This window comes from Oncorhynchus kisutch, linkage group LG18 (assembly GCF_002021735.2).
Source record: "Oncorhynchus kisutch isolate 150728-3 linkage group LG18, Okis_V2, whole genome shotgun sequence".
NCBI lineage: Eukaryota > Metazoa > Chordata > Actinopteri > Salmoniformes > Salmonidae > Oncorhynchus > Oncorhynchus kisutch.
In genome coordinates this window covers 76,739,268-76,757,692 of record NC_034191.2, presented here as the reverse complement: position 1 = coordinate 76,757,692, position 18,425 = coordinate 76,739,268, and the positions used below count along the sequence as shown (strand labels likewise).

The following is an 18,425-nucleotide window of genomic DNA, read 5'->3' as shown; positions in this document are numbered from 1 at the left end:
CATACATACATACATACATACATACATACATACATACATACATACATACATACATACATACATACATACATACATACATACATACATACATACATACATACATACATACATACATACATACATACATACATACATACATACATACATACATACATACATACATACATACATACATATATTTTTTTTATCAATATATATATTTTTTCAATTAACAAAAATCATTTATTTTTCTACATTTTTTGGGGGCGTGTGTTATAATACCATTTTGGTATTTTGGATATAGTTATGTTTCAAAATGTATACCACTTGGGTACATTTGGGCTACTTGTGTGGGACACCTGGGTGACTTCATGAAAAATGTCATGTAGCACACTCATTTTGGAAGTTATCATTCTGAAACTTTGCACAAGTACTGTTGCCCTCTTATATTTTTCACTGAAATTGTCCTCATCGTCCTATCTGAATGTTTGTTTTAGCTTGCTAATTTTAAAGATACAAAAATACAAAAATAAAAAACGCATGTTTTATCTAAACCAGCTCTATTGTGTTTTATTCTCCTACATTCAATTCAGATTTACACAAACTTCAGAGTGTTTTCTTTCAAATGGTACCAAGAATATGCATATCCTTGGTTCTGTGCCTGAGCTACAGGCTGTTAGATCTGGGTATGTCTTCAGGTGGAAATTGCACAAAGTAGGGGGGGAGCTCTATTAAATGTTAGCTTTTTTACATGGCACATATTGCACTTTTACTTTCTTCTCCAACACTGTTTTTGCATTATTTAAACCAAATTGAGCATGTTTCATTATTTATTTTAGACTAAATTGATTTTACTTATGTATTATATTATGTTAAAATAAAAAGTGTTCGTTGTTCATTCAGTATTGTTGTAATTGTCATTATTAAATATATAAAAATAAATAGAAACTTTCTTTTTTTTTTTACATTGGCAGATTAATCGGTATCGGCTTTTTTTGGTCCGCCAATAAATCGGTATCGGCATTGAAAAATCATAATCGGTCGACCTCTAGTCTGGAGAGACCTGAAAATAGCTGTGCAGCGACACTCCCCATCCAACTTGACAGAACATGAGAGGATCTGCAGTGAAGAATGGGAGAAACTCCCCAAATACAGGTGTGCCAATCTTGTAGCGTCATACCTAAGAAGACTCGAGGCTGTAATCACTGCCAAAAGCTGCTTCAACAAAGTACTGAGTAAAAGGTATGAATGCTTATGTAAATGTGATTTCAGATGTTTATTTTTTATAAATGGGGGGGGGGGAATAGTTTATGGGGTATTGTTTGTAGATTGATTAGGGAAAAAACAATTTAATCCATTTTAGAATAAGGTTGTAACGTAACCAAATGTGGAAAAAGTTAAGGGGTCTGAATACTTTCCAAATGCATTGTATTTCAGTCTGTGCAAAACAGTCCTATAGTTCTGCATCCGCTTTATCGCACCTCTTCTAACCTGAGCGAGTCACTGGTACTTCCTGCTTGACTTTTTGCTTGTAAGCAGGAATCAGGAGAAGTTATGGTCAGATTTGCCAAATGGAGAGCGAGCCTTGCTGTGTGTGGAGGTGATCAAGCGTTTTTATTTGCACATGTGACATGCTGGTAGAAATTAGGTAAAACAGATTTAAGTTTTCCTGTCTGTTTATTTTATTTATTTATTTTACCTTTATTTAACCAGGCAAGTCAGTTAAGAACAAATTCTTATTTTCAATGACGGCCTGGGAACAGTGGGTTAACTGCCTGTTCAGGGGCAGAACGACAGATTTATTTGTACCTTGTCAGCTCGGGGGTTTGAACTTGCAACCTTCCGGTTACTAGTCCAACGCTCTAACCACTAGGCTACCCTGCCGCCCCAAGTGCAGTTATCAGTCCCAGTGAGAGGGGTAACCACCGGTAAAACTGTATTTGTCCTCTGCTTATCTCTCCAGTGTGATTCAGACGGGTTGGCACTGTCACCCAGACAGCCCCTTCAGGAAGTGACTAACAGGCACCCTCTCCCCCAATGGTGCCTGAAAGGTTTTGATAGTGTAACCATGTGATTGTGACTCCACGTCTACAGCCTTTAAAGATAACAACAGTTAAGACAACGTAAGAATTCCATGCAAAAGCGTTCAAAAAAAATAAACAAATTAATTGGACCAAAGACTGGAAGTGAATGTTAGCAGTACATAAAGTTTGACATCAAAACACCAAATCGTGAATGAATTTCAGTTATCATCTCAACAAACACATATAACTGTTTTACGGTCATTCAAATCCATTAAACCATTTTTTCAAATTATCAACAGCCACAACAAAAATCATACAGGGCCACGACAAAGACCTAGTTAAAAGTTAATTACCACACGGGCAAGACCTGATCAAAAGAAAAGATGTGACAGAAAAACAAAAACATAGTATGTTGGGGAAAATCAATAGCCAAGTCACAAAGAAAAATGGGTTGCACATTGACCTAAAGGAGAATTTGGCATTTTTTTTAATAACCAAATATGTTTTTGTATGACTTGATGTCCCGACATTCTGGTCGCGTTCTCAAGGCTAATCCTGTAGAATCACCAACCACACTGGTCCAATGAATGTGTTCCTTCCCCAACGTTCTCAAGGCTAATCCTGTAGAATCACCAACCACACTGGTCCAATGAATGTGTTCCTTCCCCAACGTTGCCGCATGGATGGGAACTGTCACTTCACCGAGAACATCAATCAACTTCTACACCTGCATTGCTTGCCGTTTGGGGTTTTAGGCTGGGTTTCTGTACAGCACATTGAGATATCAGCTGATGTACGAAGGGCTATATAAATACATTTGATTTGATTTGATCAATGACCACAGCACCAAGTACTGTTAAATCATTTTAGTATTTTTCTTCTTCACCTGATTTTCACTTCACAGAGAACATCAATGACCACAGCACAAAGTACTGTGTTACTGTTAAATCATTGTAGTATTTTGACAGCCCTTTCCTCCACAGGCAGAATAACAACCCTGGACCAGTATAATCCCCAAAGCGGGCCGATGGAGAGTGTTCTGGCTACAAGGACACAGCTGCCCTGTTCTCTCACAGCTGAGTCGAATACAATCCCTACCCCCTCCTCAGGATGACTTCACCGATGTTTAGCAGGATCAATCTGGCTCAAAAACATGCGGCCTCCGGACGACAACAGTAATGTTAGGGAAAGGGTTTCCTTCAAGAGACGCACTTTCGCTTGTATATCAAGCAGCAGCCCATGTCCGTTTCCAGGATATAAAAAGTAATCACACAAAAGGGTAGTGTACACATTGGCCACTCAGGGTCCTGTTATTGTGTTTCTTCAGGTCAAGCTGTGCCGTTGTATTCAGCTAGCCACAACACGATGAATGAGAATCTGTCCCATGCGCTTGGTGTTACCTCAAACTACTTGTCCATTGTAAAGTGCTGCAGCTACTGTGTATGCAGGTAATACAAAGTTTTCCCCGTCTTAGCATGTAGAATATCGACTGAACATTGAGCTGTTCAGCTCGTCTTCTTCACAATTGTGAGTTGACCTGCACAAGGGCTCTTGTCCGACAGGTCTGATACAGGTTCTGGGAATCAGTGATTGCAAATTGCATTAAGCAGACAGGCTCTGTCAAGTGTGTTCATAAATTGATAATATCCCTCCTCATCTAGGAAGATTCCTCAGTCACTCAGCAGTTCGGTAGCTACCCAGGTAAATAAAGCATCTGGGAGTTAGCCTAGGCTATGGAAGTGGGCAGAAGATAACACAGCAAAGGCATTGGTTTCATCTCACAAGTGTTTTCCACCAGTACAAGGTCACATACATATGCATCCACATCCGTGTCTGAAAATGCTGAGAAAACCTGAACAGATCCTCTTTTCAAGGAATCCCGTGTTATTGAGGACTCAATGTCCACTGTGGGAATTGACTGTATCATAGCATGCAGAGGTGGACCGATTAATCAGAATGGCCGATTAATTAGGGCCGATTTCAAGTTTTCATAACAATCGGAAATCTGTATTTTTTGGACACCGATTTGGACGATTTTTTAATATTTTTAGTACCTTTATTTAACTAGGAAAGTCAGTTAAGAACACATTCTTATTTTCAATGATGGCCTAGGAACAGTGGGTTAACTGCCTCGTTCAGGGGCAGAATGACAGATTTCACCTTGTCAGCTCGAGGGACCCAATCTTGCAACCTTACAGTTAACTAGTCCAATGCTATAACCACCTGCCTCTCGTTGCACTCCACGAGGAGACTGCCTGTTACGCGAATGCAGTAAGCAAAGGTAAGTTGCTAGCTAGCATTAAAGTTCTCATAAAAAACAATCAATCAATCATAATCACTAGTTAACTACACATGGTTGATGATATTACTAGTTTATCTAGTGTGTCCAGCGTTGCATATAATCTGACTGAGCATACAAGCATACAAGTATCTGACTGAGCAGTGGTAGGCAGCAGCAGGCTCGTAAGCATTCATTCAAACAGCACTTTAGTGCGTTTTGCCAGCAGCTCTTCGTTGTGCATCAAGCATTGCGCTGTTCATGATAGCCTATCAACTCCCGAGATAAGGCTGGTGTAACCGAAGTGAAATGGCTAGCTAGTTAGCGGGGTGCGCGCTAATAGCGTTTCAAATGTCACTCACTCTGAGACTTGGAGTGGTTGTTCCCCTTGCTCTGCATGGGTAACGCTGCTTCGAGGGTGGCTGTTGTCGTTGTGTTCCTGGTTCGAGCCCAGGGAAGAGCGAGGAGAGGGACGGAAGCTATACTGTTACACTGGCAATACTAAAGTGCCTATAAGAACATCCAATAGTCAAAGGTTAATGAAATACAACAAATGGTATAGAGGGAAATAGTCCTATAATTCCTATAATAACTACAACCTAAAACTTCTTACCTGGGAATATTGAAGACTCATGTTAAAAGGAACCACCAGCTTTCATATGTTCTCATGTTCTGAGCAATGAACTGAAACGTTAGCTTTTTTACATGGCACATTAATTTATTCTCCAACACTTTGTTTTTGCATTATTTAAACCAAATTGAACATGTTTCATTATTTACTTGAGGCTAAATTGATTTTATTGATGTATTATATTAAGGTAAAATAAGTGTTCATTCAGTATTGTTGTAATTGTCATTATTACAAATATTATTATAAAAAAAAAAAATGAAAACAATGTGTATATATATATATATATACACACACACACACACACACACACACACACACACACACACATACATTATTTTAAAATTATTATTATATATTTTTTTATTTAGATTTTTTTAAACATTAAAAAAAAGAAAAACGGCCGATTAATCGGTATCGGCTTTTTTGGTCCTCCAATAATTGGTATCGGGGTTGAAAAATCATAATCGGTCGACCTCTAATGCAGACTACCCAAGGTTGTGTTGAGTGCTAGAGCTCCAGACATCCAGAGTTCCCACACTCTGCCACAGCCTGAGGGGTAGTGAGGGAGATCATATCCGAGTAATCTTGGAGAGACAACAGGAATGTCTAATCATGAAGGATTTGGTTACGCAAAGAATCCCTCTTCTGAAGTCATTCCAGCGGGGTTTGATCGGGTAAGGAAAAGCAATCAAGGTGGATATTCGATAACACCTGGGAAACAAACATTCTACAATGCTTTGAGAAACAATTAACCAGGGCCAAAGGTCACCAAAAGGTTAAACAGTGAGGTCACATCATGCCATCTTTCCCATGAAGGTCAACAAGTAACTCTGTAAGGCGTGTTTCCTCAGGTATTTTATTACTTGTGTATTAACAACATTGTGGTGTCAGTAGTGTCTCCTTTAAAAAAGGCAGCGCATGCTATCACGCAAGCTATCAATGACTTGTTTTGCAACACGTTGATTTGTGTTTGAAATAAACTATGAATTGCTCCTGCTCTCCGGTAACAATTCTAGAGATTTGAATTCATGTCTTTTTTTGTGTCCTTTATTTAACCAGGAAAAGTCAATGAGATTGACATGTATTTTCCATGTGAGCCCTGGTCAATATGGTAAAAGTGCTAATTAGGTACAGTAGGTGGTTTTCTAGGCTATGTAAACAGCATACCAGATATTATTGATGCAGTATGGATATGCATGGGATGGAGGGGAAAAATGTAGGGGATGGGGCTTCAAGATAAAGTTACTACCTTTAGAGTAAGGATTCTTAGTTCTATCTACTGCCAATTCCTGGAAGAGCTGATTGTATCACATTGCTTGCCCAGGCCGGAATAGAAAATATCGAGCCATGGGGAAACATCAGAAACACGGACAGATAGGGTTTCTAATGGTTTCTAATGGATCCACGTCACAACGTACAGCCCAGGGACAAGGCTATATGGTTTCTAATGGATCCACGTCACAACGTACAGCCCGGGGACAGTGAGACAAGGCTATATGGTTTCTAATGGATCCACGTCACAACGTACAGCCCAGGGACAAGGCTATATGGTTTCTAATGGATCCACGTCACAACGTACAGCCCGGGGACAGTGAGACAAGGCTATATGGTTTCTAATGGATCCACGTCACAACGTACAGCCCAGGGACAAGGCTATATGGTTTCTAATGGATCCACGTCACAACGTACAGCCCGGGGACAGTGAGACAAGGCTATATGGTTTCTAATGGATCCACGTCACAACGTACAGCCCGGGGACAGTGAGACAAGGCTATATGGTTTCTAATGGATCCACGTCACAACGTACAGCCCGGGGACAGTGAGACAAGGCTATATGGTTTCTAATGGATCCACGTCACAACGTACAGCCCAGGGACAAGGCTATATGGTTTCTAATGGATCCACGTCACAACGTACAGCCCGGGGACAGTGAGACAAGGCTATAGGTTCAGCTTTCTCAATGTTTATTTACCCTTCCTTCCTGCCCCACTGAGAAGATTACAGTCCAAGTCAATCACCATGTTGATATTGGGGAAGAGGATCCTTGCCCTGACAACACAGACAGTACATGCTGTGACAGCAGCGTGTCAGTTAGCACATAACATAACCAGCACAGAGGACTCAAACTGTTCAGACATGGGTGGCTCTCCGTTTCACAACAAATCTCCCATGAAACGTTACGCTGCTGGTATTAGCCTCCCCCTTTCCTCAAGAGTAAATAGAATCAGAGCAGGGTTTGAGATGAATGGCGTCACACTGCTGGCACCCTCTGGCCATGACAGGAAATACACTGCTGGTACCCTCTGGCCATGACAGGAAATACATCTGGACACGGGCTCGGTGATCTGGACACGGGCTCGGTGATCTGGACACGGGCTCGGTGATCTGGACATTTCTGACAAGTTATAAATAGCTCTCTAAGGTGTTCAATGACTAACATGACAAGAGGAACTGATGATTCACTACACAGTCAGTCCACCCCCCCCCCCACCCCCCCCCCGACCACTCACGCCCCTCACAGTTTGGGAATCACTAAGCAAAGGAAGTGGCTCTGGGCTTTAAATGGAATTCACATCTCTGTTCTCTCCCTCTCTAGCTCAGGATAGAACACTGATAGAACAATGGAACAATGTTCCATTCAGAGAACACTAAATTCTCCACGTATGTGACTCTACTGTTACAAAATAGAAGAAAGTTGAATTTCTTCCGTGTCAAGTGGACAGCTGAGTAAATACCATGTGTGTGGTGACATTTGAGAAAGGATCTGGTTAATCAACTGCAGTTCTCACAGACCACTTGTCACTTGTTAGAGAATAAGAACAGAGTGGAGTGAGGAACGGAGCATAATTTGGCTGGAGCGGATTACATTTTTGGGGGGGGGGGGCGTCGGTCTTTTCTTTCGATTACATTTTGCTCCAATTTTATTCCAGTGGCACTCAGCCATGAGCTCTGGGCATGCTCTGCCCAGCATATTTAATTTCCTACATCACTGTTCTTTTAAAAATGAGGCCTTTTCTGTTTATTTATTTTAGCCTAACTCAGCATTAATGAGCAGAGATGTTGATATAAGTGGACCATGAAATAGGTCAGAGCCTGTGTCATCGATGGCCAGACAACTCGGCAGGACACGCGACAGCATCAGAGACATTTGACCACACAAAAAAAGAGTACATTTGTAACAGAAGTTTTCTATCACCTGTAAAATGTGAGCGCAACAGAGCCACAGTTACAACGGAAGTATCTGATCGTCAACCGATTATAGGAAGGTAGGCCCTGGTTCAATAGAATTCGCTAATTCGTACAAATTCATAAAAACCAAAATGAGCATTTTGGTATCCATTTTGAATTAGGCGAGCGGGACGGGCAATACCCTGTGAACGCAACCATCCCTTCCACCTTTCTTCCGGATCACATCCCCTAGTCTTTTGAATGGGCTTCACAATGACATCAAAACATTTGTGAAAACACAGTAATTTAAGACATACACTGAGTAGACCAAACATTAGGAACACCTTCCTAATGTTGAGTTGAAACCCCTTTTGAGCTTCAGAACAGCTTCAGTTCATCGGGGCATGGACTCTACAAGGTATGGAAAGCGTTCCACAGGGATGTTTCCTGGCACCTACTACTACACCCTGTTCAAAGGTACTTCAATCTTTTGTCTTGCCCATTCACCCAATGAATGGCACACATACACAATCCATGTCTCAAGGCTTAAAAATCCTTCTTTAACTGGGCTCCTCCCCTTCCTCTACACTGATTGAAGTGGATTTAACAGGTGACATCAATAAGGGATCATAGCTTTCATGGAAAGAGCAGGTGTTCTTCAAACTTTTGACTGGTACTATATATAATTATATTTGTGTTTGTGGATGAATTTACTCCTGCCAATTGCCTTTTATTTTTTTAGCTTAAAAAGACCATTGCACTACGTTTATGCCCATTGAAGACCATTCAAAAAGCTGTAAAAACTACAAGGCTGGGGGGGGGGGGCAGTCACTTCCTAGTGACCTTCACAGCATATCACCTTAGAGATGTAATGTTCCTCAAAGTTAAACCACTGAGCTTTCTGTTTGGAAAATATTCAAAAAGTGGACACCTGTGTAGGTGGGGGTGGGGGGTGGGGAGGGGGTCCTCCAGTTACACGTCCAGAGTGTTAATAGCGGCACCCAGGTAAGGTTGCAAAATTTCAGACGTTCAATAAATTCCTGAAATCCTGGTTGGAGGATTACAGATTTCCTGCCTATCCCCTCCTGATTCCGGGAACCAAACAAGCGGGATTTCAGGAAAACCAGAGAATTGATTGAAAGTTCCCATCATTTTTGCATTCCTACAACAAGCCACTTTTGACCGGGTGTAGAAAGCAGGGTAGCCTTATCCTATACATACTCCAGACATAGGGATGTGTGTGACGTTACACCGACACCACGTATCTCCCTCAACATATTTTAGACACCCGACACCTCAGGCAACATAACTGATAAGCTGCGGTTGTTAGAGAAGCAGTGGATCAGAACATTTAGTTCCAGCATTAGAAGCTGCCATTTAGCCGAAACAAATGCTGACTGAGATGTGTGGCTTCGAAATTGATTTCCCCCTTAGTGAAGATTACAAATCATCACATAGTAACCTGACATCCAGACTGCATCACAACGGGCCGTGATTGGGTGAGTCCCATCGGGCAGCGCGCAATTGGCCCAGCGTCGTCGGTGTTTGCCGGTGTAGGCCGTCATTGTAAATAACCATTTGTTTATAACTGACTTGCCTAGTTAAATAAAAAGGTACAATTTACAATAAATCTAATAAATATTTATTTATTTATTTGATTGTAATGCCATCCCCGTGGAGGAAAAAAAAGAGACTAAACTGAAGGAGAGACACAGCTACTGTGAGAAGGCAGTCACAGGCTGTGGAAAATAAGTTAATTTCAAAACACTCAAGACTTGTTGCTTTCTCTCTCCCTCTCCATGATCAGGGACAACAGTGTGTATAAATTACAGGAATCAGAAGTACTCTATCCAGACCAGCGAGCCCTCATCAAAACTTTTGTAATGCCTGGCGTCCCAGACATCTGTAGCATGTGTCCCTAATGTACAATAATAATAAATCATAATAATAATGCCAATTAGCAGATGCTTTTAGCCAAAAGCGACTTATACAGTCATGTATGTATTTATTGTTCCCTTATTTTACCAGGTAAGTTGACTTACAAAACATTATGTACAGGTGGTCCTGGGAATCAAACCTACTATCCTGGCGTTGCAAGCTAGGCTAACTGAGCTACAGAGGACCCCGCTCCGCTAACTGAGCTACAGAGGACCCCGCTCCGCTAACTGAGCTACAGAGGACCCCGCTCCGCTAACTGAGCTACAGAGGACCCCGCTCCGCTAACTGAGCTACAGAGGACCCCGCTCCGCTAACTGAGCTAAAGAGGACCCCGCTCCGCTAACTGAGCTACAGAGCACCCCGCTCCGCTAACTGAGCTACAGAGCACCCCGCTCCGCTAACTGAGCTACAGAGCACCCCGCTCCGCTAACTGAGCTCCCCGCTCCGCTAACTGAGCTACAGAGCTCCCCGCTCCGCTAACTGAGCTACAGAGCTCCCCGCTCCGCTAACTGAGCTACAGAGCTCCCCGCTCCGCTAACTGAGCTACAGAGCTCCCCGCTCCGCTAAATGAGCTACAGAGCTCCCCGCTCCGCTAAATGAGCTACAGAGCTCCCCGCTCCGCTAAATGAGCTACAGAGCTCCCCGCTCCGCTAAATGAGCTACAGAGCTCCCCGCTCCGCTAAATGAGCTACAGAGCTCCCCGCTCCGCTAAATGAGCTACAGAGCTCCCCGCTCCGCTAAATGAGCTACAGAGCTCCCCGCTCCGCTAAATGAGCTACAGAGCTCCCCGCTCCGCTAAATGAGCTACAGAGCTCCCCGCTCCGCTAAATGAGCTACAGAGCTCCCCGCTCCGCTAACTGAGCTACAGAGCTCCCCGCTCCGCTAACTGAGATACAGAGCTCCCCGCTCCGCTAACTGAGCTACAGAGCTCCCCGCTCCGCTAACTGAGCTACAGAGCTCCCCTAACTGAGCTACAGAGCTCCCCGCTCCGCTAACTGAGCTACAGAGCACCCCGCTCCGCTAACTGAGCTACAGAGCACCCCGCTCCGCTAACTGAGCTACAGAGCACCCCACTCCGCTAACTGAGCTACAGAGGACAGAAGACACTTAGGACCAATTCCATTTCAAATCTATAAGTACATGGATAACTGCTGTATAATCTGCAACTGCAGGTCAAAACCCTTTTTCTACCACAGTAGATTGGGTTCAAGAGAGTTCAGTTGTTTTAAGCAATTGTCTTTGACAGAGTAGATTGTTTTTCGTGGGTTAGAATGTCTTTGACGTGGTAAATTGTCTTTGACGTGGTAAATTGTCTTTGACGTGGTATATTTTATAGAGCAATTTTTTTCTAAATTTCCAAATTCCAATGTCAACGGAGTAAGCAACACTCCTTGAAATGTTTTGAGGATAAAAAAAAAAGTTATGGTTCTGTTTTGTTGTCATATTGTTTTTGTTTTTTTTAACCAAATAGGCTTACGGTTTGTTTGCTGAAACTCTGAAGACCATTTCCTATCAGTGTAATGTGGGAAAACACTGATCTATCAAAGATAAATGATTTTAATGCCAAGGGATCATCTTGTCCCCAATCCACCATTGTCATATCTTCTTTAGAGGGTGATTTGATTTACAGACTTACCCCTTATCACTAAAGGCATTAGAATATATTAAATGTTGGAATGGAGTTATTATTAAAGCATTGATTAAAATATCAAGTTTATTGATGAAAGGAGATAGAGGAAACAGATTCCCGAATAGAAGGGAACTGGAAAATACGAGCCGAGATAACATAAACTATTCAATATGTGCTTCACACACTGAAACACAAACACACGTTCTCTTTCTCTCTTGACATTTCATGACATTTCATTTGACAGTTTGAATTCATTTGCACGGCTGTCAATATCTTCATATCAAAAACATGTTCAGCAACCAGGTTCCAACTTGCCCTTTTAATAACAGCTCTATGAGCATGTTCCCCATGCCACAATAACTCTGGATAGTCTTGGGCACTCCCCAAATACACTCAGGAAAGCCAATTAAAATACTGAACTCACTACTTTTGATTCTATTTCCAGAAACAGTGGATAGTCTCCTCATGAACAGGCAAGAGGTTGTAGGTGTCCAGACATTGCAGGGGTTCCCAAAATTAGACTAGTGATTCAGTTTATTTGTGGGAATATGGTCACTTATAGCAGTTTTCTATATTCAGGAGGACAACTACTGGCTGAAATAGGGTAAGGGTTGTAAATGATCTATTCCTCAACATGATTATCCCTGGTGATGCTTTTTGACATTTCAGTCTAATTTTAGAGGAGTGACAATTTCATTACAACCTGTTGCCATGCAACACCTGCCGTGTGGTAGGTGAGACGCAAACAGGCAAAGCTAATGTTATACATAATTGCTATGATAATATTAAATGTGACAAAATTATTAATTATGACTATCATCAACTACAGTTGTGCATTAAAAGGAGAACAGAAACACGTATGTAGCAAAAAGAGCATTGATGTCATGGAGAAGTAGGTTCATTAGTGATATCTTGAATTAGCTATGATCACTCAGAAAATCGAATAGGTAAATTCTGCGCGTGCTGTACCCTGGACGATAAACAGACGTAATTTCAGCTCGCGCCTAATGTATCTGGAAAGTGCGGTACATAAAGTTCTGTAAGGACACCCGGGGTTACGTAACCATAAACAACCCAAAGTGAAATACATAGCTAATCCCCACTAGATAATAACGGGCTGAGTCGGGGACAGGTAAAATCTTACCGTATCTGTTGGGCTCTCTACTGTACTCGAGGATAGGAACAGAATCTTGTGGGTCTATGGAGTCGCCTTCAGCCCCTCCGCTATCAGGTACAGGATCATTTTTGACCCCGTCGTCATCCTGACCGACACGGACGACCACAAACCTCTCGCTCATGACCCTCCTGCGTCTGCCCTTATGACACTTCTCACCGTGGAGAAAAACTTCAGTCTGAAACCGGCTTTCCGTTGTGATTGAAACTCCCAGTCCGGTCGACTAGCAGGATGACAATGTACAGGACACGCGCTAATCCTTTCGATTGATTACACTCGAGGCGTGTCCATCCCTTCGTGTTCTCTCATTGGCTGGGGGGGCTCGCAAACCGGTGCGAAATATAATTCAGAATTGGGTAATTGGTTATGAAAGACCTGTTAATGTCTTTGTTGATGAATTGATATAACACAAAGTATTGTTTGTCATGTTTGGGGCAATTAGAACAGCTATATCCACCCTACTTTTATTGACACGTAAATAACTTGATATAAATGAATGCAGGCCCTATGAGAAAAATATCGTATGAGCAAAATGGGATTAAAAATGTAAAATAAAATAAAAATATAGGACAAAACACACAACACAACAAGAGAGACACCACACCACTAGATAAAGAGAGACCTAAGACAACAACACAGCATGATGGCAACACAAGAGAGACACCACAACACTAGATAAAGAGAGACCTAAGACAACAACACAGCATGGTGGCAACACAAGAGACACACCACAACACTAGATAAAGAGAGACCTAAGACAACAACACAGCATGGTGGCAACACAAGAGAGACACCACAACACTAGATAAAGAGAGACCTAAGACAACAACACAGCATGGTGGCAACACAAGAGAGACACCACAACACTAGATAAAGAGAGCTAAGACAACAACACAACATGGCAGCAACACAACAAGAGAGACACCACAACACTAGATAAAGAGAGACCTAAGACAACAACACAGCATGGCAGCAACACAACAAGAGAGACACCACAACACTAGATAAAGAGAGACCTAAGACAACAACACAGCATGGCAGCAACACAACAAGAGAGACACCACAACACTAGATAAAGAGAGACCTAAGACAACAACACAGCATGGCAGCAACACAACAAGAGAGACACCACAACACTAGATAAAGAGAGACCTAAGACAACAACACAGCATGGCAGCAACACAACAAGAGAGACACCACAACACTACATAAAGAGAGACCTAAGAAAAACAACACAACATGGCAGCAAGATGTGAAAACACAGCATGGTGGCAACACAACATGACAGCAACACAACATGGTAGCAACACAACATGGTAGCAACACAACATGGCAGCAACACAACATGGTAGCAACACAACATGGGAGCAACACAACATGGCGGCAACACAACATGGCAGCAGCACAACATGGCAGCAGCACAAAACATGGTACAAACATGATTGGGCACAAACAACAGCACAAAGGGCAAGAAGAAGAAGGTAGAGACAGCAAAACATCACACGAAGCAGCCACAACTGTCAGTAAGTGTGTCCATGATGGAGAGTTGGAGATAAAACAGTCCAGTTTGAGTGTTTGTTGCAGCTCGTTCCAGTCGCTAGCTGCAGCGAACTGAAAAGAGGAGCGACCCAGGGATTTGGGGCAGCAGGATAGCCTAGTGGTTAGAGTGTTGGACTAGTAACTGGAAGGTTGCAAGTTCAAATCCCCAAGCTGACAAGGTACAAATCTGTTGTTCTGCCCCTGAACAGTCAGTTAAACCCACTGTTCCTAGGCTGTCATTGAAAATAAGAATTTGTTTTTAACTGACTTGCCTAGTTAAATAAATATAAAATAAATGTGTGTGCTTTGGGGACCTTTAACAGAATGTGTCTGGCAGAACAGGTGTTGTATGTGGAGGATGAGGGCTGCAGTAGGTATATCAGATAGAGGGGAGTGAGGCGAATGTGAACTGTAACTCCGAAAAAATCTTTGAAATTGTATTGAATGTTGCGTTTATATGTTTTGTTCAGTACTCATTCAACGGATAGGCTACATAAATAAACCACGTCTGTCAGGTTTTTTTGTTCGCGTTCATGATAGGCTAATTCTCCCTTGGGTCTAACAAAGTCCTAACAACAAAACTGCCGCTCTAAAACACGACAAACAAGTTTGAGTGGCATTTAATCAAATATTAAATAGTAAGTGTGAGGTTTAGGAGACATTAGCACTCTCCTCTCATATCCTGTGTTCCCAATACAGAGATCCTAAAGATATTGCTGTAGCACTCTCCTCTCATTTCCTGTGTTCCCAATACAGAGAGCCTAAAGATATTGCTGTAGCACTGACCTCATATCCTGTGTTCCCAATACAGAGAGCCTAAAGATATTGCTGTAGCACTCTCCTCTCATTTCCTGTGTTCCCAATACAAAGAGCCTAAAGATATTGCTGTAGCACTGACCTCATATCCTGTGTTCCCAATACAGAGATCCTAAAGATATTGCTGTAGCACTGACCTCATATCCTGTGTTCCCAATACAGAGAGCCTAAAGATATTGCTGTAGCACTGACCTCATATCCTGTGTTCCCAATACAGAGAGCCTAAAGATATTGCTGTAGCACTGACCTCATATCCTGTGTTCCCAATACAGAGAGCCTAAAGATATTGCTGTAGCACTGACCTCATATCCTGTGTTCCCAATACAGAGATCCTAAAGATATTGCTGTAGCACTGACCTCATATCCTGTGTTCCCAATACAGAGAGCATTAAGATATTGCTGTAGCACTGACCTCATATCCTGTGTTCCCAATACAGAGATCCTAAAGATATTGCTGTAGCACTGACCTCATATCCTGTGTTCCCAATACAGAGAGCCTAAAGATATTGCTGTAGCACTCACCTCATATCCTGTGTTCCAAATACAGAGATCCTAAAGATATTGCTGTAGCACTCTCCTCTCATATCCTGTGTTCCCAATACAGAGAGCCTAAAGATATTGCTGTAGCACTGACCTCATATCCTGTGTTCCCAATACAGAGAGCCTAAAGATATTGCTGTAGCACTCTCCTCTCATATCCTGTGTTCCCAATACAGAGAGCCTAAAGATATTGCTGTAGCACTGACCTCATATCCTGTGTTCCCAATACAGAGAGCCTAAAGATATTGCTGTAGCACTCTCCTCTCATATCCTGTGTTCCCAATACAGAGAGCAACTTTACGCCACCACAACATGTTAGCTGAGTGTAGCCTTTCCTTAGTCTCCATCATAGGGCTACTGCTGAAAGTACAGTAGATGAGTGCTGAGACCGCTACCTCGCTCTACAACCAAGTTACATGAAAGGTGGGACCAAAGTTAAGAAATTCTGGATTTGATGGATTTGGAGACTACTCAATTAGCATTCATTGAGCATTTAGCCTACTGGATTTGGAGACTACTCATTTAGCATTCATTGGACATTTAGCCTACTGGATTTGGAGACTACTCATTTAGCATTCATTGGGGGTTTGGCCCGCTGGATTTGGAGACTTTTCATTTAGTCTTTTTTGGGGGGGTTTAGCCTACTGGATTTGGAGACTTTTCATTTAGTCTTTTTTTGGGGGGGGGGTTTAGCCTACTGGATTTGGAGACTTCATTTAGTCTTTTTTGGGGGGTTTAGCCTACTGGATTTGGATACTTTTCATTTAGCCTTTCTTTGGGGGTTTAACCTATTCATTTTGCCTTCATTTTAACAGTGTGTTTTATACTCTTAACTAGGCCCACGAGACTAGAGTTTACAAGTGAAGGAGTGAAGGAGGCCTTTATTTGTCTTTTGAGTCATGTGCATGTAGACTGTTTGTAAACTATGCCTAGGGACTATATCATTTTGAATATTTTTGGGGGAAGGTTTCCAGTAGACCACTCAGAAGGAGACACTGCTAGGGCATATCATTAAAATGTCTGAAATAGACAGATCCATTTGGATCTAATACACAAAGGGAATCAATCCACCCACAATCCAGACAGTGATACATTTTATGTGGTTTTATTCCGTGAGTTCCTTCCTCAAACACTTGGCTGTATTACTGGGTGGATCCAGTAGTCCAGGTCTCAGTGAAGGCCTTCATTTTGGTAGCTTGTCCTTCATCACTCCTCCTAGGATGCTAAATTTACTCCCAGTTTACTCAATTAAACTTAAGTGGTAGCTGGTATCAATTACTGTAGGCTGTAAAGTGTTTCTTATTTAAGATAGTTGTGATAGAGATTAGAACACGGGTAAGGAACAGGCGTGCCAGTGGTTGCAGGGCGGCTACACCCAATGTGGCAGATGAAAGTGTGAAATGCATCTCTATGGTCAAATTACAGTAGCTCAAGGCACAATTATTTAGGGAAATTATACTGTATGCAATGCATAGCTATCTGTGTCGCCTAACAGAAATCAAGTCTAATTGTACCTTGAGGATGAGACAGTAGGGTATAGGGCCAAAGAAAAACCTACAAGAGCAGAGACTATCTAGGAGAGACTGACCGCAATACACCAGATTTTAGTTCTGTGCTAACCCGGGATGAAAGATTACAACACTGGAAAGAAGTTGGTAAGAACATCTAGCCTAAGACATTATGCTGTCCTCTGTAGATCCTACTGTGTATTTCATTGTCACAATTCATAACAGCACCAGACTGTGCGCTGCCCACTGAGGAGTCGTAACTAACATGGTTGCTACCCCTTAATTTTCTCTTGACACTCTAGTGCTCTCCGATGGCTGTTGTCATAGTGACTCGACTCTTCAGAGAAGGAAATAAAACAAATTGGCTTCCTGACAGTCACTTAATAGGGGATTGTTAGGTGGTTTGGAGGATGCGTTTGTCCTACTTACCCCGGCACTTTAGTTTCACTCTACTGTTAAGAGGAGTGAGTTGTTATCGGGTTATATGGGGATTTATGCTTTACCATAAATGCAATATTTCTGTTGTTGTGATACATAGCTCAGGCTTGTCTTTGTACAGCTTTAGTTTTAGGATGAATTGGTTATGAAATACTTGCCATACTCTATCCTCTAATCTAAAACAGGTAGGACATCGCCATAATTCCCTGCTATAGCATATCTGCTATGTAGATTCTATAAATAGGTTGGGAATCTTAGCAGACTCCTATCTGACGTACCTACTACTGTGACACAATCCTGTGTATGTCGGGTGTAGAAAGGGTCTCTGACCTCTAAGGTTGCCCTTTCATGTCAGTGTAATAACCTGAGATATGATGTATAAATGTTGGTCAGCGGTATACAGTACTACAGTACCCTGAAAGGCACCTTTTCTCAGCACGCCCCCCCCCCCCCCCACACTGCTCTGCCATTGTGCTTTCTCTGTCACAACACACAGCTGTGGGGAGGGGAGGTTACTTGCAGATGGGATCCTGTCTGTAACTGAATCCCAGGGGTGTTCTCTATTCAGAGGGGACTGCTGTGTGTGTGTGTGTGTGTGTGTGTGTGTGTGTGTGTGTGTGTGTGTGTGTGTGTGTGTGTGTGTGTGTGTGTGTGTGTGTGTGTGTGTGTGTGTGTGTGTGTGTGTGTGTGTGTGTGTGTGTGTGCACTCGTGCTCCAATGGCTGTATTGACTGGCTATGTAAATGCATGAGCAGGCATCCTC

At 42.4% G+C, this 18,425-nt stretch overlaps 1 protein-coding gene across 4 annotated transcripts in view; it reads right to left on the bottom strand.

Annotated features, from left to right (window-relative positions):
- LOC109909613 (solute carrier family 12 member 7) overlaps positions 1 to 13,109 on the bottom strand; it is a 103,363-nt gene extending 90,254 nt beyond the window's left edge. For 2 of the 4 annotated variants that reach the window (XM_031796845.1, XM_031796846.1), the window contains exon 1: positions 12,793 to 13,109. In XM_031796845.1, coding sequence (XP_031652705.1) covers positions 12,793 to 12,946 — 154 coding nt within the window. In that variant the 5' untranslated portion in view covers positions 12,947 to 13,109. The remainder of the gene's footprint in view (positions 1 to 12,792) is intronic. The other 2 variants (XM_031796849.1, XM_031796848.1) reach the window with 2 other exon arrangements.
- Positions 13,110 to 18,425: the final 5,316 nt, after the last annotated feature.